At 37.6% G+C, this 23783-nt stretch overlaps 1 protein-coding gene across 2 annotated transcripts in view; it reads right to left on the reverse strand.

Annotated features, from left to right (window-relative positions):
• Positions 1-6726: 6726 nt before the first annotated feature.
• The window catches only part of ARAP2 (ArfGAP with RhoGAP domain, ankyrin repeat and PH domain 2), a 142850-nt gene continuing 125793 nt past the window's right edge, over positions 6727-23783 (reverse strand). The window contains exons 27-32 of one of the 2 annotated variants that reach the window (XM_054582025.1): positions 22692-22831; positions 20964-21046; positions 19497-19532; positions 18362-18425; positions 12497-12631; positions 6727-8867 (exon numbers count right to left, since the gene is read on the reverse strand). In XM_054582025.1, coding sequence (XP_054438000.1) covers positions 8484-8867; positions 12497-12631; positions 18362-18425; positions 19497-19532; positions 20964-21046; positions 22692-22831 — 842 coding nt within the window. In that variant the 3' untranslated portion in view covers positions 6727-8483. Of the gene's footprint in view, positions 8868-12496; positions 12632-18361; positions 18426-19496; positions 19533-20949; positions 21047-22691; positions 22832-23783 lie in introns of those variants that run through there. The other variant, XM_054582024.1, reaches the window with a different exon arrangement.

Raw genomic sequence — 23783 nt, forward strand, 5'->3', positions numbered from 1 at the left:
ACATATTGGAAACTGATGCTCAGAACACTCTTAACTACTCTGTGAACTGAATATGAATACCAACTAGGTGTTTTATCACAAAAAAGGATTTATTCGTGAAAAAGGGTTGCAACCCCGTGCATGTAGACATGGCAAATGACGTGTACACTCTGGCCTCTGTGCATAGATAGTGGGGTATTTATAGAAAAGGAAGAAACAGGAAGGGAAAGAAAGAACCACAGAGCTTTATGATGAACATAGAGCTCTCCCTATAGAGTTCTTGCATGTAGGGTTTCCATGATTACTTAAAGTGCAAGAGCTTCCATAAGCCCTAGTTCTTCCCATAAACCCTCCACATTGACTGCTTGCTTAAAGTTCCAGTTAGTCTTTATTAACTCTTAAGATGTTTTTCCACTATAATTCTGCACATTTCTTAAAGTGATTGACTAAGTAAAAAGGAATTACCATATATTCAACTGCTGGGCTTCTCTTTTCCAAAGACATTAATAATGTTTTTCTGGTTAAAATCAACAAACAACAAGTGCTAACGAGGATGAGGAGAAAGGGGAACCCTTTTGCACTGTTGGTGGGAATGCAGACTGGTAGAGCCACTGTGGAAAGAGGTATGGAGGTACCTCAAAAAATAAAAAATGGATTTGCCTTTTGAGCTACTGATCCCACTTCTGGGACTATATTTGAAGCAACCCAAAATACTAATTCAAAAGAACATAAACACCACTATGTTCACTGCAGTGTTATTTACAATCACCAAGATATGGAAGCAGATCAAGTGTCCATCAATAGATGAGTAGATGAAACAACTATGGAATATTTACACAATGGAATACTACTTGGCCATAAAAAGGAGAAAATTTTACCCTTTGCAACAGTATGGATAGACTTGGAGAACATTACGCTAAGTGAAATAAGCCAGTCAGAGAAAGATAAATACCATATGATTTCACTTGTACGTAGAATCTAATGAATTGGACTAACAAGGAAAATGGGGACAGACTCATAGATGGAAAGCAGGATAACAGCTAGTGGGGCTGGTTAGGGAGTGGGGGACTGGGCAAAAAGGAAACAGGACTTGTGGACAAGGACAACAGTGTGGTGATTACTGGGGGGAGGGGGTACAAGGGGATTAAAAGATAATGTAAAAAAGCCAAAGAGGGGAAGGATTGGGGGTGGGAGGTTAGGGTGGGCAGAGCAGAGGAAAGTGGTTGCAGGAAAATGGAGACAAATGTATTTGAAAAATACAAAAAAAAAAAAGAGAGAAAAAGTAAAAAATACAATTAAAATTTTTTAAAAGAAAATATATAATTTTCTGCTTAAAATATTTCAAATTATACACTTATAAAATACTTATGCATCTTTCAAACAGTTGAGTAAAAATTGAAGAGTTTTTAAAGTAAAAATAATTTATTTAAAGGGAGGCTGTGTTTACTTGGAGAATGAGTGGAAAATTAGGCAACTCCCATCAAACTTCAGAGAACTGCAAGATCTCTGCATTGGATCTACCATGGTCGCATGCTTGTTCTCACCTAGCAGATTAGCTTACAAATTTAGATCCGCCTGTGACGTGGCTAACTGGTTTAATGCCAGCTATATAGTAGGAACATGGTAAATATTTAAATGGAAGGACAGTGAAGAACAACAGAATGAGAAGGGAACTCATGCTGGTTAACTGTTTGGGAATGTGACAAGCCAAATGCTATGTTTTAAATAAATCATCTCTTGTTTTTTACTTGAAATATCCCTTCAAGTTACATGTTTTACTAATGCCTTGTACATTGTAAATGCTCAATTTATTACTTTAACCACTAAAATGCATCATCATTATAGCTATTGAAATGTGTAGGTTTTGACTTACTAAAATCGTTGGGTTTTAATCCTCAGGAACATCACAGCACTAACTTTTTTGTATCTCCCAATTCTCTTTGTCTATAACAGAGAGGAGTAGCCCAGAAAATATTTTATGAATATAAACCATTGACATTTGATAATGTTACTGCTTTTTATTGTAAAAACAGAAAACAGCAACATTAATACAGTGTCAGGATTTTTTTTTTCTTTTACTATAATTGTTACATAGAGAAAGTAACAGAATTTTTGCTCTGAAGCTTGCAGGTTTCTAGTGTTCCTTACTAAAGGAAATTACATAAATTCCAATCTCATGATTTGGGAAGAACAGTGGAGAAATTATAACGATATGCCTCTCAGAAACCACAATCAAAAATGAATTTTAAACAAACAAGCAAGAAAAATATAACTAGCAACATTGAAAGAAAAAAAAAAAACCTCAACAGTAACGAGAGGGAAAGAGGGAGGTGGGTAACGGGGAAAAAAAGGGGAAAGGTCAAGTCAGGGAACATGTACAAAGGACACATGGACAGAGCCAGAGTGGGGGATTGAGGGAGGGAGGGGAAAGTGGTGGCAGGAAAATGGAGACAAATGTATTTGAACAATAAAAGTAAATGTAAAAACAAAGAAATAAAAGAAATGAACTTTAATCAGAATTGAGGGAGACCAGACCTGGACTTCCAGGGTAAAATTTTGTCTATACAGAAAAAAAAGGAGTCTGTCCCAATTTTACATTTAGATACCAGTAACAAAAACAAACAAAAAAGGCAAAATAAATCAATGACTATACAAAATAACACCAAACAAAAACTGTTATACCATTACCACAAACTCTCAGATACAGATTTATCAAAATTTGGAAATAATTGTTACTAAGTGTAGGCTGCTGACTGCTCAGATCCACGCAGCCATCCAAGAAATACTTATTAAGCCCTTCATTCAGAGGCAGGGAAGGGAACTCCCTCAGGGCCTGGAGGGCCACTTCCAGGGCATTTTACAATGATTGTTGGCCATAGATGAGGCCAGGAGTTTGTTTTGCAGTAGCAATTAAAACTGTTTATTGCCAGGAATTTATTATTCAAGTTTAATGACTTTAACTCCTTAGCAGATCAGCTCTTTTAAAATATGCAGAAACTTCTGGTGTTGATTTGTCATTTGAACAGTCAACTCACAGAAATTATTTAAGTAGTTAAGTATTTGAATTGTATCGGTTGTATAAGAGCACATTTAAGATATTTTTAAGAAGTGGTTGAATCCCTCCATAGATGTGTGTACATCTGTCACTGTTAGACTGTTATTTCACTAAAATCCTATAAAGAAGACTCATTTTGGAAATTTCATAATACCATTATAAAATTCTAGATAAGATCTGGTTTATCTGGAATGTGTGTGCAGCATTCTTTGCCTAAGTGTGCACACCATTCTGCATGAGATAAAAATAGGTCATTATGTTTTGTGAAATCATGCAGATAATCGCCACATCTCTAGAAACCTGTTCCATCATGTTAAATGTGTAATTTCTAATTTGTTCTTAAATATTAGTTAGATCTCTAATTTCCTTATTCAAGTGGGTAACTATACAGTTGGAATACTACTGACTAAGCCATTCTATTTCAGTTACTTCTGTAACTTTATCATTTTATTTCATGGAGAGACAAGAATTGGTGTATCATCAGAATAATACATCAATGAAAACACAAGCCAGACAAATTTCTTGGAAGCAATGATTAGTTAGCTTCATCTGCCAGGGAAAAAATGTATCTTACTAAAGGATTAAGACTTCTGCTCATTATTAGGTAATAGGGTGGAGGGGCAGAAAATGATGAAAAAAATGTTAGGATTAATACAAACTTACTAGAGCATATTGATTACTTCAAACAGCTTCTAAACGGTTTTCAATATAAAATAGATGAATGTGTTCTTTCACTGGGTAACTACTTGTAGAAAGTGTGGAGGTACCTACCGCTGCTTTGGAGCCAGAGCCCACCACCTGCAGAGTTTGATCTGGGCTGTAGTCAGCACTTCCAAACGCAGTAGCCAAGGACACACCCCTATGGGAGCTATGAGGAACCTGGAAATGGACCCAACATTTAGAATCAAGTCCAGATGGACTGTTCAAGAATATGTTGCCTTATGTTACTGGGATTTGGAAAGTAAAAGGAATTCAACAGCAGTGAGATACAGGTTCCTGATTTTGGTGATGGCTGATAGCTCTCAGTGTTGCAGCCAGTCCTTTTCATCTTTGAAATGGGGATGTTTCGTTGTCTGGAGTGGGAAATCACTTCTCTTTAGCCTCTAAAGGCAATGAACGACACTAGTACAGTGTCCAGGAAGGAGAGGGCATCGACCACCAATGTGTTTATTTCAATGCACAAATGATCTCAATAGTTGTAAAGAGGCAAAACTTTTCTTCAAAAGAGAGTTGACTAGCTTAACTATTCCATATTTGTACAGGTGGAGTCCCTAGTTAGATCTCGCACAACTGTTAGAAATGGCGTTTAAGACGTTTTCCGTCAGTGGAGAAGTTAACAATGCAGTGACTCTTTATCATTGCAATAATCTCTTATCCTGGCTTATGACTTGGACCAACTAGGCTCTATCTGTCAGAGCAAGCATCAAAAGGAAGAGGTTTAGCTGGCAGAAAACTTACAGGTTTAATGCAATGACTTCAACCACGTCCCAGTTCCATGCAATAGGGGTGCACTGAACTCTTACCTGTTCAGATGACATCTTCTTTACTGGGTGAGTTGGATCCTCCCTTGTCATTGAAATTTGAATTACAATTGTATGAGAGAGAAAAGGATCTTATTCATTAACATCTTCCTTTTATAAGAAATGCCTCTTTATCTGATACAGTGGTTCCTGCCTTCAAATCGTTTGTTTTATATTCATATTGGGAAACCAGCCGTCTTTAGGTAAGTGTCTCCACAGTATACCTTTCCCTTAACTTTTTGCTTTCAACATGTGTCGTTATAGTGAATGAGTCTTTAAAAGTAGCAAAGACTCATTGTTGCTGTTTGCTTTTAATTGAAATTTTTAGGCGTTTTGTATTTGAGGTAATTATACTGCTATAATTGGCCTGATCTCTACCACCTTTGTTTCTCCTTTATGGTGAGAGGCCAGTATTATTGTATTGTTACTACTGTAAATTTAGTGTTTTCGTATTTCCTGATTTTAAAAGTTCCTTCTTTCCTGTTGCTTTCCTCTGATGTTACTATGTGCATTCCTCTTCGTCTGTATTTACCGTGCTTAGAATTTGGATCGCGTTCTGTATCCCCTAGTCGGCATCTCCTGGCCGTTTGGAAAGACCCATCATCCTCACTGTGCGTTGTCCCTCTCCTTCTGGATATCCAATCACAGGCATTTCAGATTTTTTTCACAGTGTACAACATTCTCTTTCTTCTGTAGCTTCCATTTGTTTTTCTGTGTGTTTGGTTGAAGATATATACTTACTGCACATAATATTAACCTCTATTCCAATTCAGGAATCTACTTTGATAAATATCAATTATTTTTAGACCCATTTATTTTTACCTTTAATTTATTTTTCAACTTTAGAATTCCCATTTCATTTTTTAGACTCCAATATTTTGGCAAAAGTATCCAACTTTTCTTGTGTTTTCTCTTTTCCCTATTTTTTTCCTTGATGATATTAATCATAGCCGTCACTGGGTCCTTGTTTGGTAATTCTAATATTGTGTTCATTTGTAGATCCCTTTCATGTTATATTTTTTTCCCTTGGTTTTGTTGTTCACAGGGTCCTGTCTCTTTAAATACTTTTTAAAAAGTGCCAAACAGTCAAAAAAATTGTTGAAACTCTAGATAATAGTATCTTCCTCTCGAGAGGATGCACCTTTTTTTCTTTTGGCAGAGAAGAGGCTGATAGCACTGATCTGACCAGGAACTGAGCTGAGTTGAGGTTGTGGGGAAGATTATTTTTATTTACCTTTTTGTTTTGTTTTTTTTTCATTGATATGTGACATATTTTGTTAGTTTCAGGTGTACAACATAATGATGTGATATTTGTATATATTGCAAAATAATTGTCACAATAAGTCTAGTTAACATCTACCTCTATGAATAGTCACAAAAATTTATTTTCTTGCAATGACATTTAAAAAGTACTCATAGCACTTTCAAATATGCAACACAGTGTTATTAAGTATAGTCACCATGCTGTACACTACATCCCATAATTTATTTATTTTATAACAGGAAATTTGTACATTTTGACCCCCTTCACCCATTTTGCTGACCCCCAAACCTTGCTTCTGGGAACTGCCAATCTATTCTCTGTATCTAGGAGCTTGGCTGGTTGGTTGGTTTCTGGATTCCTCATATAACTGATTTCATAAGGTATCTGTCTTTCTCTGATTTATTTCACTTAGGATAATATCCTTAAGATTCATCCATGCTGTTGCAAATGGAAAGATTTTATTTTATTTTTTTTATATTTGAATAGCATTCAAATATAGGTAGGTATGTATATCATCCATCCATGGACACTTAGGTTGTTTCTATATCCTGCTATTATAAATAATGCAGTAATTAACACTGGGGTCCATATATCTTTTCAAGTTAGTGTTTACATATTCTTTGGATAAATATGCAGAAGTGGAATTGCTGGATTACATGGCAGTTCCATGTGAGTAATTAATTTCAGGGCTATAGAAATGAAAGTCAGAATACCATTGATCTGTTTATGTCAGGTTCGCATATATTCATCATTTAGAAAACAAAACAACATTTGTATTGATGTACTTGAGAAAAATGATAACTAGTTATAAGTATATATTAAATTCAATTTTTTAAAAAGGGAAAAAGGGAAAGACAATCTATTTGATTTATTTCATAGTAACAACCTTCAACTCTGAAAATATCAGACAGTCACATTCAGGTGGACTAGTAAAACAATTTTAATTTTTACTCAAAATATGAGATATCATCAGTAGCCCTTATCTTACACTTGGAAAATGGAGAATTGTACAGGAAAGGAGGGAAACAGAGACTATAAGATTTTAAGCTCAAGTTTAAAAAATATTCAGGTAAAGACAGGTAGAAACTCCAGATAGTTTTCCCATTGTCCAACATTAATTTTCATATGTCTCCTTACTTTATAACATAAATACTATCATTTATTAGGAATAAGAGCTTATCTCAGATTTTTTCTAAATACCATAAAGGCTGCGCAGTAGTGCCACCCATTTTATAAACTGACCTGCAGCTTTTTCTTCTTTAAAAAATATTCCCATCTATACATATCACACAAGGCAAACAAATATATGTGATCAGTATCTTATAGTGAACAAATTGGACTGACCAAAGAATGGGTCTTTGTATACAAATTCTGGTATGTACAACATTTGAAAAATAGAGGGGAAAAAAAAACAAAGAAATCTCAGGAATAAAGCTTAGCTACATAAAATAACTTTTAATTCAAACTCAATTCTGATACGATTCTAAAGAAATTGGTGAAAAGTGCTGCCCCCTACTGTGAACTACAACGAGTACTGTCTGTCCTGGGAAAATCACCAGCTCTGTAGCTGACTGTACGTGGAACAGAGCACCTGGTCATCGCTCATCAGGCACAGGGAGGAGACGGCTGCTGCAGGGTCAAACCGTCTCCCGCCGCAGGAGGGCCCTATGTTGCCTAGGTGGTATACGTCCAGTTAATTCTGACAGCACAGAGAAACACATTACAAACTTACTGAAAATAACAAGAAATGGACACACAATGTAAAACAATAACAAAACACAACAATAACAAAACCCTGTGAAGATGAACTCTGTTCGTACCAAAACAAAAGCAAGGAACTCTTCAAAAAAAAAAACCTCTTGTGCACAGCCTCAGTGCAAACGGCATCCCTGCCGGCCCCTGCGCAGTCTCTTCGGTGCCGTGTCAGTCTCTCCTCGGCGGCCACCTGCGAGGGCCTCAAGTGTAGTGAGTGTGTGCGGTGGCTGGTTCACTCGCCCGTAGGTACGAGTGGCCAGTGCCAGGACACGTGTTTGTTGGCTCCATATTTGCTCAGGAAATACTTGGTCACCAGACATTTTATTAATAAGGACTTTCTTAACAGTGAACTAGAATAAATCTTTACTGACCTCCTTGGTTTTCAAGACATTTGTTAACGTCTTGTCTCTTCTTAAAACCCCAGGATTGTGAGATAGGCAGCCACTGAAATAAATCCTCCCCCATTTTCAACTTACTTCTCTTTGTTTTCCCTAAGGTAGACCCCATGTAAACCTAAAAACATGATAACTTAATATACAAGGTTTCTCAAAGTGCAACTGTGTTACATACATGTTCATAGGCTTCATTTAAACAGCATTTTATACAATACAGTACAGTTTGATACTTCTGCTCATAAATTACATCACTCAACAGACAACTACTTTGAAAAGTTGGCCACTCAGAGTAAACCAATGCTTTTTTACATAACGTTAATACAGTTGAACTGTACAAGCTTTGTTCAAACCAAAATAAAGTTAATCTTACACTTATCGTGTATATACATACATATTTTAAAATGCTCTTTAAATGCTTATATATATAACTAGACAAACCTCACAAACCACAAATTATCATACAGTTTGGTTTCTGATTTGCAAACATCATACTCCACATTTAAACAATTTGCAGTTCACTTTATCTCTTTCTGCAAGATTTGCTCACCCTGTAGTTCTTTTGGAAGGGTTCTTGTCCGTTGCAGAACCACACTAAGTTCTTCAATAACCTTGGAAGGCAACTTGTTATCTGGGTCCAAAGCAGCTTTGCCATTCCTGTCCTCAGTCTTCCCCAGCGTCTTTAAGCCTTTAAGGCCCCTTTGCTGCCCAAGACAGACCTCCGCCTCTGTGTCCTCCAGACAGTTGAAACTCCGATGCTTTCGGGTTCGATTTCGGAGTTTATCGTCCCTGTGCTCCAGGCAGTGGGCCACCATGGAGGCCCTCTCCTTCAAGGTGCTGTCCCCGGACTCCTGACTGCCCTTTTCTCGAAGCCGCAGCTTCTCCAGCTCTGCCCTTGCACTCTAAAATATAAAATGTCGCACAGGAAAGCGAGATTGGGCACCATTTAAATTTAAAAGATGCATTCTATTAAAAAGTTGATGCTTCTTACATTAGAGCTTATTTCTCTGATTTAGGTTGTAACCTTACTCTGATACAAGTGGCTTGTCTGAATTTATATACTGATCTGACAGCTACAAAACCAACCAACATGCAGACCATGGAAATTCATTTAACATGCATTTAAATGGCACTTCAAAGATGTGTTTCAGGTTGGTTATTTGGATTGACTCTCATTGTGAACTTGCCTCTTCCAAGTCACTTCTGCTGGGGTGCGTCCCGTGTTCGAGCAACTGTAGCGAGTTCAGAGCTGCACCCACAGCACTAAAATACGGAAGCCTCTGCGGCCATGTGAGGCAGGCGAATGCTCTGTACCACAGCCCCTCTTGAGAGTCACATACTGGCGTATTAAAGTTAATATTAACACTTAATATTAACATGTTGAAGATGCTGGGAAGTTTTATCACAGAAATCTGTTACACTTTTTTCTGTTTTTTTCTCAAAAATATTTATTTATTTAATATTTATTTCAAAATATTTAATTAAATCTTTCCTCTCACATATCTATTAGAATTCCACAAATATATTTAAAAACACTAATGTACACCCCCCTCCCCCCCTTTTTTTTATCAGTGGATCAGGGTACACATTCATTCAGTAAACTACAAGGGCCTACAGGCACTGGAAATCCATTGTCACAACATCTGCAATGGTCTAGAGGTACACTTTCATTTAAAAAATGTTTTTCCCTCAATTATGGTTTCAGGTGTAGATAATGATTAGACATTTGTATACCTTACAAAGTGATTGCCCCGGGAAGTCTGGTACCCATCCGGCACCGTGCACAGTTATTACAATATTATTGACTGTATGCCCTATGCTGTACTTTAATTACCCGATGACTGTATAACTGGCAATATTTACTTCTAATCCCTTCACTTCTTCAACCATCTTCCCCACCTCCTCCCATCTGGATTATCAACTTGTTCTCTGAATCGATGAGTTTGTTTCTATTTTTTTTTTAAAGATTTTATTTACTTATTTTTAGAGAGAGGGCAAGGGAGGGAGAAAGAAAGGGAGACTGGGAACTGAACCACTGGTTTGCAGGCCGGCACTCAGTCCACTCAGCCACACCAGCCAGGGCTCAATGAGTTTGTTTCTGTTTTGTTTGTTTATTTTGTTAGACTCCACATATAGGTAAAATCATAAAGTATTTGTCTTTCTCTGACTTACTTCCCTTAGCAAATACTCTCCAAGTCTGCTCTGTGTAGTACCAAATGGTACTGCCAAATGGTAAGAATTCATTTTTTATGACTGAGGAATATTCCATTGTACATATGTACCACATCTTCTTTATCCTTTTATCTGTCAATGGACACTTAAGTTGCTCTGATATCTTGACTACTGTCAATAACGCTGCAATGAACATAGGGACGTATGTATCTCTGGAATTAGTGTTTTAGATTTCTTTGGATAAATGCCCAGAAGTGAAATCACATCTGGGTCATAAGGTAGCTCTATTTTTAATTTTTTCAAGACACCTCCATACTGTTTTCCATAGTGGCTGCACCAACCTTCACTCCCACCAACAATGCACGAGGTTTCCCTTTTCTCCACAGCCTCTCCAGCACCTGTTTGTTGATTTATTGACGATAACCATTCTGACAACAGTGAGATATCTCATAACTTTTATTTCACTTCCTAAATGATTAATGATGTTTAGCATATTTTCATATGCCTATTGGCCATCTGTATGTTCTCTTTGTAGAAATGCTTGTTCAGGTCCTTTGTCCATTTTTTAATCAAATCAGGGTGTTTTTTTTTTGGTGTTAAATTGTATGAGTTCCTTATATATTTTGGACAATAATCTCTTATTGAATGTATCATTAGAAAATATTTTCTCCTAGTCAATAGGCTGTTTTTTCATTTTGTTGGTTTCCTTTGCTGTGCAAAAAATTTTTAGTTTGATATAGTCCCATTTGTTTATTTTTTCTTTTGTTTCCCTTGCCCAAGGAGATATATCAAAATAATATTATTAAGAGCAATGTCAGAGTCTACTGACTATGTTTTCTTCTAGGAGGTTTACAGTTCATAAGAAAAAATTCATGTTTTACTAATTTTTTTAATGCTTTTTAAGCTTTCAACTTTTTTCCCCAACATTGGAATATTTTGAAACATTCTTTGTATGTTGAGTCACCACATTTATATTTACAAAAAAATGCTGGTTTTGAGTTTACTCATAAATTTTCCATTAATTATTATTTCATGGAATTGTTTTAAGAGCCTTTAACAATTTCTTCAGAGTTTTAGTTCATCACCTTTCTGGTCTTAAGTATGCTGAAAATAAAATATGGTCTCTAAAATTCTGAATTTGGGATCAGGTAATAACCATACAGGCAGTTATCATCCCAATTCTTCTTTGGTACTGGTTAACGCCTTCTGAAACTAACAATATATAATTTACTTTGTTCCCTACTTGCTCCTAAGCCAATGTCAGGAGAAGCTGGGATCACAACAGGGCATATCTACTCCCTGTGTTTGCTTCATTTATTCAACCTGTGTGTCCTAGCCTGGGTTCCAGGCAAATGTGACTCTTAAGAATTTTAAGCTTCTGCCCTGGCTGGTGTGGCCCAGTGGACTGAGTGCTGGCCTGTGAACCAAGGGGTTGCCGGTTCAATTCCCAGTCAGGTAGCCTAGATTGTGAGCCAGGGTCCCCTCTGCCCCCATAGGGGGCATGGGAGGGGCAACCACACATTGATGTTTCTCTTCCTCTCTTTCTCCTTCCCTTCCCCTCTCTATAAAAATAAATAAATAAAATCTTAAAAAAACAATTCTTAAAAGAATTTTAAAATTCTAGATCAGCTAAGGAATCTATAGTTTTGCAGAGCAGCTTATTGAGAAGACAACCAGTAAGTACAGAATGGCAGGAGGGACAAGCTCATGATTTCTCGGAGTCTTATTCTTCCCTTTGATTACATTAAAGTGTAGAAGGACCAAGCAGGCCACAAAGGTAATAAACCATTATTTTCAAAGCTATTATCTTTTAGAGAAGAAAAATATTATTGAGATAAGTGTTCAAGGAAAGATAGGCATGGACAAATATTTTGAAAAGTCTGATCACTACATTTTAGCCCTGACTGGTGTGGTTCAATGAACTGGGCACTGTCCCACAAACCACATGGTCACCAGCTCTATTCCTGGTCAGGGCACGTGCCTGGTTTACGGGCCAGGTTCCTGGTCAGGGTGCACAGGAGAGGCAGCCCATTGATGTTTCTCTCATACACTGATGTTTCTCTCCCTCTTTTTTTCCCTCCCTTCCCTCTCTAAAAATAAATAAAATCTTTAGAAAAATAGTCAATGACATTATTAAAACTAATCATTTAAGTTAAAAAAAAAATACAAAACTTCACAGTGCCCATGCCATAGAGCTATTCATAATGTTTTCTTGATGGATGCAATTTTTTCTTTTGCTTTTCAAAGGGATTATTCCTACTTTTTTGAAACTAATGAATTAATTAATGTACTCAATCACAGTAAGGCCTTAGAAAGCAAGTGCTATAATTACGATAAAAGAAAGAAAGTTCTAACCTACCTCGATATTTCGGCGGGCTTCGGTCACATTCCTCTCGTGCTGGATGGGAATCAGAGGCAAACCTCCAATTTTGGGATTTTTGGTGATAGAGCGTTTTCGTTCCTTTCCAGCTGGTGGTCGTATATCGTTTTCATGCTGTGAAAACAAAATTTCTGCCATTGGTGTGTGACTTTATTATGTTGGTGTAAACCGTGTTACAGTCACTTGGCTCCTTTTCCACATGCACAAAGCGAACGGCCTGCTTTCCACGAGAACACCATCTATAATTGTGATGCTGACTCTGGCGGCCGCGTCGCTCGAGGACGCGCAGCTCTTAAGTGAGCTGAGCTTTGAGGTCTCAGTTCAATTTCTAAGTTCCAAATACATACCTTTTGTACTACTTATCAAACCAGAAGGGGGCATATATTTAAGAAATCTCTTTGTGGGTGAAAAATAACACACTTGTCTACATTTCTAGATCCTATAATCAAAGTAAATATACATTCACATTTGCTCTCTCCCCCAAAGACAATTTTAGTGTAAACATAATAATTTGACCTTACATAGCCCAAGTCAATCTTAGGCATGTCTATCACAAAACTTAGTCTTACTTTATAACCTTTTAAAAATGTTACTTTTTCATCTCATTGAATTCCAAAGAAATGTTACCTTGTACACAGACATTTATACTGAAAATCACTGTATAACAGAGAGCATGGCACACTTTCTCTCAAATTATTGACTACATATTCTGGCCACTAAGCAATTGTAGATATGACTGAGAAAAAGTTAATTTTGAAATAGAGAGAAATATCCACAGGTAAAAATATAAGCTCTTGAGTGATTAATCCTTGAGATACACATATTAAAGAAAAATCTTTAAAGATTTTTCTACTCCTCAGGGTAGATTCACTTGTCAGAAGTTTGGAAAAGCAAATTGGCTTTCAGACAACAATCTGTGAAAGAAATATAAAACACCAAGTATAAAATGAGCAGCGTACAGATGTGATGATGAAATGAAAAACATTTGGTAAACTATATAGCTAAATGCCTACTCTTATTTTCCTCTCCTCTTAAGATTCAACAGATTCTTGTTCTTATGTTGCAGTTGGTATTTTAATGCAGTGTTTTATAGCACAGAATGCATTTCAACAAATGTTGACTGTGCACCCATTGTAAATAGCTAGATTTTGTGCTTGTCAATATACCTACATTATCTCCTTCAATCCTCACTAATCCTACACTGTAGGTCCTACTTATTACCAGCCTTAGTATGTATGCATAATGTCTGCTCTTGAATTTTAGGAAAGCATTAAGTTTGGTTCAACAAATCTACCGTAGTAGATTATGCAAAATTTCAATCAGAGGAAAAGTGACAAGCTTCATAATATTTTTATGTCATGGTCCCAGACTTGATCAAACAATTTGATATTACATAATTTGGGTATTCTCAACATGTAAAGCTGGGAGAAAACTGGCTGGGAAGGAAACAGATAAACCCATGAATTATATTTACATTTTTAGTCACTGACATATAGTACATGTATTAAATGATATTTTGAGGAACCTGGGAGCAAATGCAATTTTCAATAACTATTTCTTTTCCTGACATAAACAATGCTGTGAATACTGGCTAATTAGGCTCACTGAATTGATTCAAGAGGTATTTTTCTCAATAACAGAAATCATTAGATCTAAGTAATATGTTTTGACATCTATAGTTATAGATGGAGGGAGGGGGGCGGGGGAAAAGGAAGGGGAGGGGAAAGTCAAGGAACACATAGCAAGGACTCATGGACAAAACCAAAGGGGAAGAGCTGAGGGAGGGAAGGAAGGAGGGGGCAAGGGAAAGTGGTAGGGGGTAGGCAGAGACAAATGTATTTCAAAAAATAAATTTAAAAAAAAAGACATCTATAGTTATGTATAAGTGACTGCAAAATTTGTACTGCATGAGTCATACCGCTGAGGACCATACTTTCATTATTATAACCAATAATCACACCCCAAATCTTCATTTCTGCCTCCCATCTTCTATTTATTTTCTTTCCCTACAGCTTTACAGAGGTGTAACTGACAAATAATATTGTAAGATACTTAAGTATACAATGTAATGATTTGATATGTGAAAGGATTCTCTCCTTAGATACATTCATCACCTAACATATTTACCTTTTTTTGTGTGTGAGGAGATTTAGGTTCTGCCCTCTTAGCAAAGTTAAATTATACAATATAGTATTATCAAAGATAGTCACCATGTTATACATAAGACCCTCAAACCTTACCCTTCTTATAACTGAAGAAAGTTTTATACCCTTTTACCAACCTCTCCATTCCCCCCGCCACCGCCCCCCACCAAAAGCAACATCTTCCACTCTATTTTTATGAGTTTGACTTTTTTTTTCTTTAAGTTTCCATATATAAGTGATATCATGCAGTATTTGTCTTTCTTAGTCTGGCTGATTTCACTAGGTATAACGCCCTCCTGGTTCATCCATGTTGAAAAAGACAGGATTTTCCTATTTTAAAAGGCTGAATAATGTTCCATTGTATATATGCCACATTTTCTTGATCCATTCGCTCATCAATCAACAGACACTTTGGTTGTTTCCACACCTTGGCCAGGAGGAATAATGCTTCAGTGAACATGGGGTCTGCCTCTTACTTTCTGATCTTGACCTCTTATCTTTCCAGGTAACTTAATTTAGTTTCATTCACTCTAAGTATTCTTAGGCTCCTTGAGACCCTCAATCCATTCTATTTTGCACACTTCTTCCCATTTCCTTCACAGCCTGGCCTAGATTTCATGGTCAATCACCATATTCACCTCCTTGTCAATATCTTCAAGTCCTGTGCCCTTTCTCCCTCCATCATACTTGCCTGGCAAAGCCCTAAACTTAGTTAAACCTAATTCTGTCTACTCTGTGGGTGAGTACCAACGGACGCAGGAGGAAAATAAGAGAGATTGCTATGCTACTACATACCTGCACAACTCACTCCCTCACTTCCGACACACCTGCCGTTCAGCTCCTCAGAGAAGTATTCCCTGAGAACCTTTTCTCAGTTAATGCCCTTTCTTACCTCAGTCACATCCGTTTTACCTTCCCCACTTATTTTATTTTGTCATTCTAATATCTATTTGAAATTTGATCAGATTATTTTCTTTTTTTCTCTATTTTACAAATACTAACAGAACATGTGCTTTGTAAAAGGCACTGGGTTCTGTGATGCAGATATAAATACAGGTCTAATAAGAGTCCTTCCCCAAAGAGAAAACAGACTGCCAACAGACATATGAAAAGATGCTCAGTGTTACTAACTGTCAGAGAAATGCAAATGCAAATTAAAAGCACAATGAGATATCACCTTACACCCGTGAGAGTGGCTATCATCAATAAATCAACGAACAAGTGTCAGTGAGAATGTGGAGAAAAGGAAACCCTCGTGCACTATTGGTGGGAATGCAGATTGGTGTAGCCATTATGGAAAAGTGTATGGAGGTTCCTCAAAAAATTAAAAAATGGAACTGCCTTATGACCCAGAGATTCCACTTCCAGACGAATATCCAAAGAAACCCAAAACACTATTTCAAAAAAATATCCGCACCCCTATGTTCATTGCAGCATTATTTACAATGGCCAAGATATGGAAGCAGCCTAAGTGCCCATCGAGAGATAAGTGGATAAAAAAGGGGTGGTGCACAAATACAATGGGATGTTAGTCACAAAAAAATGAAACCTTACCCCTTGAGACAGCATGGATTGACCTAGAGGACATCATGCTAAGTGAAGTAAGTTAGACAGAGAAAGACACGTTCATCTCCATGTGAGATCTAATGAATGGAATAAACTAACAAATGAAATTGAAACAGACTTTTAGATACAGAACACAAACAAGTGGCTCCCAAGGGGAAGGGGGTTGGCAGACTGAGTGAAAAAGGTGAAGGGATTAAAAAAGTAAAAATTGATAGTTATGAAATAGTCACGAGGATGCAAACTACAGCATAGAGAACAGAGTCAATAATAGCGTAACACCTACATAGGGCGCCAGGTGGGCACTGGAAAGATCGGGGGAGCGCTTGTAAAGTATGTGATTGTCTGATCACTATGCTGCACACCTGACACTAAAGCAAAACAACACTGAATGTCAACTGTAATTGAAAAATAAAAGAAAAATGAAATAAAAAATAAAATAAAATGACAGAGTCCGCACTCTCATGGAATTTATGTTTTAGTAGGAAAGACAGAAATGAAATATCTAAATACACAAATGCTTTTTACTTAGTGCCATAGTATTGAAATACAGGGTGTTAAATGTTCCTATAGGAAGGTCTAACTGGAAAATGAGAACGTTTTTCTGACAATGTGTCACGTCAGCTGCAATCTGGAAGACTCTCGAGGCAGCGGGGAGAACGGGGATGGGTATTAGAGAAGTACTCTGGGCACCAGGAAGACCCATTGTAAGGAGACTTACTATTGACTTGTGTGTGTGTGTGTGTTAACATTATATTAACACTTGTCTGTTTCCCTGTGGAGGTGAACCATTAAATCCTTAAATCCGAAAGCACCTTTGTGTTTGTATTAACCCTAAATGGTAGAATGAGCAGGGAAGAAGGTAGCTGGGCCAGGACAACCAAGGACAGATGAGGCAGGGAGAAGCAACTTGGTCCTGAGAGCACCCTCTGCTTCCTGGATATTTATACTTTGATTTTAAACTACAGAGTTGACTGACTTCAATTATTTAAAAAAAAAAAAATCAATTTAGTTGCATCAAAAAGAGACAATGTACTAGTCTTCCCCTCTGTAGTTCCAATTTTAGAAAAATACTTGAAATCTACTTTCTTAAAGTAGGACTTGAGTATCTGAATTATTTATTAAACGGTCATGAAAAAAGAACTGTCTCTAAAAAGTTGCAGTCTTTTTCTGCAAGTGTATTCCCAGGTAGTAATAGTAGTGTCAGGCTGAGAAGAACACTGTTTATTAACCACTGGAGAGGATAATAAATTAAATGAACAGAGAAAATGGTTTTCAAAACAAATGACCAGATTGGGGGAGGGGAGTGGTGGGTGAATTAACTTCTCTTGTAAGAGAAACAGGGAAGTACATCCTCAGTAATAGAGAATGGCAACTTAATCGTTGCCAGTGAAGTTCAATGCTCTTGTGGGAGGCACTGCCGGGAATTCAGCCAGACAGGGTTGGGGGAAAAAAAAAAACAACAATTCTTCTAATGGGACTACTGAAACCTTCCCCCCCTACAAAAAAGTGAGCCCCCCTCCAACGAAGGACCCTAAATGAGGAATTTAGTATATGTGTTGGCCTCTTGCACCTCTGGGTTTAAACCAAGAACTAAATGTGTGGTCCTAAGCAAATAATGGGAACTTTGTTAATCTTTATTCTCTCACCTATAAGCAATGTCAGGCATACTTTGTTGCAAGGAATATATGAGTTAACTCTTTTTGAAGCTTCTAGCAAATAATGAGTATTAAAGAAATGTAGGTTTGGGTCCTTATCTGTGGACTGGCAGGGTGCGGATAGGAGGTGGTCACAGGGAAAATACAAAGGAAAATAACCCATTTTTTCTAAATGAAGGCCCGCGGGGTCTCCGACAGGATGGCAACTCTGACAAGCCCAGCACCACCCTTCTCATGCGGTCGTCTGGATTCAGCCCGACTCTCCGAGGCTACGGAGCTGCCGGGGGCCCACGAGCCTCGGCAAAGACAGTGACTCTCTTTCAGAGAGTAATGGATAGGTCTGGATGCTCATCTACTTAAAAATATGTAAATGAATAAAAGTATATGCATCAAAATCATAAAACGTTACCCGAAAATCTCCACCATTCCATATACACCCTTATTACACTTTCCTGGACAACAGGAAGCAGATCTCTTACCTGGGCGATGAAGACACTGGCCATCCACTCCATCTGAGTCTGTGAACTATCGCAGCACAGGTGCCTGCAAAGCAACATTTATAAACAGTAAATCAAGAAGACTATTCTCTCGTGCATTGGGTGATTAAGTGATCAGAAATGCTTTCGTGTTTCTCCGATTAATGATGCAATGCAATCAAAATGGGAGTATTTCAGTACAAGCTGCTGCAGGCTTCTGTTAAGTATACACTATCAAAATATCAGTGTACATATGCAATTTTAAACAAAATATAGCTAAGGTTTTGGTAACTGCTAAACAATGATCGGCGATATTTTTGGAAAGGCAGAAAGGTCAGTGCCATTTACTCTTTCGGGTGCTTGATGGTAAACTGTCTTTTCCCTGGAAACTCCCAGCCTAAGAAGAAAAATATGTGCATATGTTCTTAACAGCAGATTCTTTTAAAAAGCCTAGATGGTCTCCATCATTATGATTATAAACATTAATACCAGCAAGACTCAGGACAAACTAAAAAAACTGCCTGTCTAATAACACTGAGTCAGTCTTCTTGTATTGAGGGGAGACCCCCAAAACACTGGGCAGATGAACGGACACATGGCCCTGAGGACGCAGAGTGTGGGTGGGTCTGAGAGCTCATGAAGAGGCACATCGGACGTGGTGGTGACTGGCTGGACGGGGCAGGCAAGAGAGAAGGCGCCAGATCCGGGGACAGCAGTGGCGTAAAGTGCACATATGCGAAGAATAGGTGTGAGACCAAGATTTTTTTAATGGAGTTTTGGCTGGTTCTCTTATCCTTTATTTAACACTGCATTTTGCCTGCTGACCCCATAAGAGCCAGGATTCCACACCCATAATAACTAGGAAGAAATCAGACACAGTTTCTTTTATGAGGTATTAGCAATTAGGATACATGGGATTGAAATGGACCTAAACCCTGAAAGCAAATACATTTTCCTCTTCCTAAGGTATTTACTAAAGACTCTTAGTATTTAGTAAAGATTTTAACTTCATTTTGGTTGTTCTGCTGTTAGAGAAACATTTCCTGTCTATAGATCCATCTGCCAAATCACAGCATTATTCACTTACTGAAGTTACCAGGAATGTATCAAATCCCAAAACTGCCAGCTGTTAACTTACCAGTGATGTTTTTCAGAATGTGCTGTCAATCCCCAACTGCAGAGCAAAGGGAAAAACAAACAGCGACATATTAAAAATGATACATTTACAAGCCTGACAACAGGATCAGATGCTAAGACACTGTCCCATTAGCATTTTTTAAAAAATATGATTAGTACAAATTGAGATATGCCATGACTATAAAATACATATTAGATTTTGAAAATAGTATAAAAAAGTAAAAATTTCACAATTTTGCAATGTTGACTCCATGTTGAAATGATATATTTTGGAAAGGTGAATTTAAATATATATATGGTAAATTAATTTTACATATATATATATATATGGTGTGGATACTAGGCAACTGAAGGTAATACAATCAGCTTGCATTATATTTATTTTAAACAGCACTGTATAAGCAATGCAATAAGTGGGTAAATAGGAAAACCTCTACTGGAATTCTGACACAGGAATCCAGGAATTTTTAAGGTCTCAGAGAAGTTCCTGCCAATGGGAGAAATGCATAACGGAATTGACACCCACAAGTGATGATTCAATGGGTATGATTTATCAAAGAGGGAAATGGTAAATACTGAGGAATTTGGCTGCAAATGTAAATACGCTGAAGGGAGACAGAGGGAAGGAGCCTTGTGATGTCATGGGGCAGTGGGGAAAGTCTCTCAGAAGACAGTCTTGGCTGAGTAAAACCAGATGTCCAGGAAAATGGCCCAAATAAGATACTATACATCTGACCTGTGGACAGTGTGAGAAACTAAAGAAATGTGCCAACCGCAACGCAGGTTATGTGAATGTATCGGGCTTATAAATTAAGCATGGTGCCTCAAATCAGAACATTTTCACAATCTCAAATCATATACAGTTCATTAAATGAAGTTTCATGAGTCTAAGTACAAACATTAATTAGCTAATCAAAGTAATTTATGATAAAGTACAGGGCAAACCAAACACTGGGTTGATTCAAGTGTTAAAGAGGAACACGATGTTTAAGTGGGGTCCACCTCCTCTCTGCCATCTATGTGCTGTGAATTTACTAACAAATTCAGCAGTGCAAATGAGTAAGTTCCAGAGCCGGAAGGAACAAAGCATTGTAAAAGCCAGGCCCCGGCAGGGGGGCGGGGGCAGTCATCTGTCTCCCTGTGGGCAGGCTTGCTTGGAACGCTCTGTCCCCAGGCTGTGACTGAGCCAGGAATAGGCTGGGGAGAAATACACATGTTCCCCAACAAACAGGGCCTTCTGGGGATTCCCTGGTGTACAAAGGAGACATGTAGTCACCCAGGAGCTTGCCGCTAGCGGGGACATCTTCCCTCCCTCTCTACCCACACAGGTTCTCTGGATCTGGCAAGTTAAGAGACTTGTCTAAAGCTTAGTTTATAAAAAGTTAGGCTAATGCCACCGATCCCTAATTCGTTGAATAGACATATTTTCCCATAACTTTTTCAACTACCCTTCCCTTTCAAGCTTTACCTTGTTGGAGGTTTCATTTTCTTTTTCACTCCAAGATAAAACTTCAGGGAACTGAGTGAAAACATTTTGTCAGGTTTGCTACTCTGTAAGGAAAACAAAATAGTATGTAATTAAACATTCTTCCTCTACTGGAAAAAATGAAGAAGGCTAAAAAACAAGAATGTGGTACCCGCCAAGACTCCCTGCTGGTTCCATCAGATGGAAGGGCAAAGCGGGAGTGCAAGCACCCCTCTGGGTAGAGGGGTGAGGGCAGCAGAATGTGGGGCTGTCATACTAGCCTCCTGGCTGCACAGTCCACTGTCCTTGAAGGAAGTGAATAGGAGATGTAAACACAAGTAGGAAAACTACTAAGATATTTTTATGGCCATCCAAGGAGGCTTCGCTGTTGAGAAACACACAGGGAAAGTGGTCCCAGTGTGTGGAGAGCTCAGCAGATGCTCCTGAAAAATGGGGCCACTGAGCTTTGGAAAGCTGCCTAATGACTCTCATAACATATTAGCAGATGTTAATAGTCTGGTCTTTCTTTGTACATCACCAGAACACAACATAGTGAAGCGCGACACACTTAAAGTATGCAAGCAAGCAATGCTCAAGTTGACCAAGTGACTTTTAAAAATCGATATCAAAATGTGTCTCTAGGTCTTGCTGTCATTCAGCATTTGAAGTAACTGGAAAGGTATTTCTAGAATCTCAAGAAAGTAGACGTGACACTGCATACACCCATGTGCCCACCACTCAAAACTGGACAGAGAACATTTACTTCTTTCATTCTAGGAAGTACCCTGCTGACTCCACCACTTCACAATTCCATAACAAACACTCTCCACACCCCAGGCAAATTTCCATCACCATGAATGGTTTTGCCTAATCTTAGATTTCTTAAGGACACACTTATATGATACTATTTTGTGTCGAGCTTCTTTTACTCAACAGGGATTTGAAGAGCCATCCATGTTGCTATATACATTAGTATTCACTTATTTTGCTTCTCAGAACGATTCTACAGTATGAATTTATCATTCTCATATCGATGGTCACTTGGAATGTTTCTAGGTTGCAGCTTTTATGAATAAAGCTACTTATGAACATTCTTGAACAAGTACTTTTGTGGCCACAATACATAGGAACAGAGTTGCTGGGCCATGAGGTAGATGTACTAATAAACTTACCTAAATTAAACTGCCAAACATTTCTACACAGTGACTGTGATTTTACCATTCAATCAGCAATTTATGAAAATTTTAGTTAATCATCATCCTTGTCAACATTAGGTGGTTTTACTCTTACAACTTTAGTCATTTGTTAGTTTTAGTCAACTTAAAGAGCAAAATAGTATCTCAGAGTTTTAACTTGCATTTATTAATTTCCATTAGCTAAACTCAAGCCACTTTTGCCTTAGGGCATGACATACTCTTAGTCAATTTTATCGACTGAGATGCTGATTTATATGCTAGTTCATGTAACATACATTAGACGTCTCTTTAGGACTTAAGTCATTCTCTACCCTAAAAAATGTGAGGTGCTCAGAAAGGACATATATGGAGTTCTCTACTGTGTTACGGGGAGTGCATTAATATCATATCCCAGAGGCTGAAAGAAATCATCAACTTAATATACTTTTTATTTTATTTACTACAGGCCTTGACTTCTGAGAGAGGGCTAAGAAAAATAATAAAATTACAAATGTTAATAACCACACAAAAAATTGAATACTACATATACAAATACCTTCTGATCCTTGTAAAGAAAGAGATATCCATCTCGTAAAACACAATACCGATCCTGAAATTTATTTCCAGACAGTATTTTAGATGGTTCTTCTTTGATTTTCAGGGTTCCCTCTTTGATAATCCCCAGGGCCATTGTCTCTGCAAAGTACATTGCTTTTGTAAGTTAGGTACATTTTCATTTATTTGGAATAGAATATACAACATTTCTACATTTTCAGTTTTGATATTATAAAATAACAATTTTTTTCCTACCATCAAGAAGTTTATGGTTAACTTCTGGGAATACCATATGTCAGGGGCATGTTGGACAAGTCAAAGACCCACTTACTGGGTCTATTTTTATCTATAATCTTTAGGCCTGCCTACACTGTCCCATTAGCATTTTTTAAAAAATATGATTAGTACAAATTGAGATATGCCATGACTATAAAATATATATTAGATTTTGAAAATAGTGTAAAAAAGTAAAAATTTCACAATTTTGCAATGTTGACTCCATGCTGAAATGATATATTTTGGAAAGGTGAGTTTAAATATATATATGGTAAATTAATTTTATATATATATATGGTGTGGCTACTAGGCAACTGAAGGTAATACAATCAGCTTGCATTATATTTATTTTAAACAGCACTTGTATAAGCAATGCAATAAGTGGGTAAATAGGAAACCCTCTACTGGAATTCTGACACAGGAGTCCAGGAATTTTTAAGGTCTCAGAGGAGCTCCTGCCAGTGTGGAACAGGTAAGGGTCAAAAGGCTAAAAAGCTAAGGCAGAGCATTTAACATCAGTTACACGTCATGTGCAATACTGTCACTGTCACACACAGCAATCATTTCAACTAATTCTATTAAGAAAATACTTTTTGGCAAGAACAGCAAATTTTTATTTGCATCAGTTTATCAATATATCCTCCAGCCTAAAGCTCTCTCCTTGAAATGCAGACAAGAGTCAGCTGCCTGCCCGAGAACTGAAGGGCAGTGGGAAGAGCACCAAGGCCAAACAGCCCTGACACGGCCATTCCAGCATCGGCTTCTGCTTTTCCTGTGAAACCAGCGGAGTGACACCTGGACCTGCAGACTGCGGTGC

The sequence above is a fragment of the Pteronotus mesoamericanus genome, unplaced genomic scaffold, assembly GCF_021234165.1.
Source record: "Pteronotus mesoamericanus isolate MK-2021 breed Mesoamerican mustached bat unplaced genomic scaffold, CSHL_Meso_final contig_68, whole genome shotgun sequence".
Lineage (NCBI taxonomy): Eukaryota > Metazoa > Chordata > Mammalia > Chiroptera > Mormoopidae > Pteronotus > Pteronotus mesoamericanus.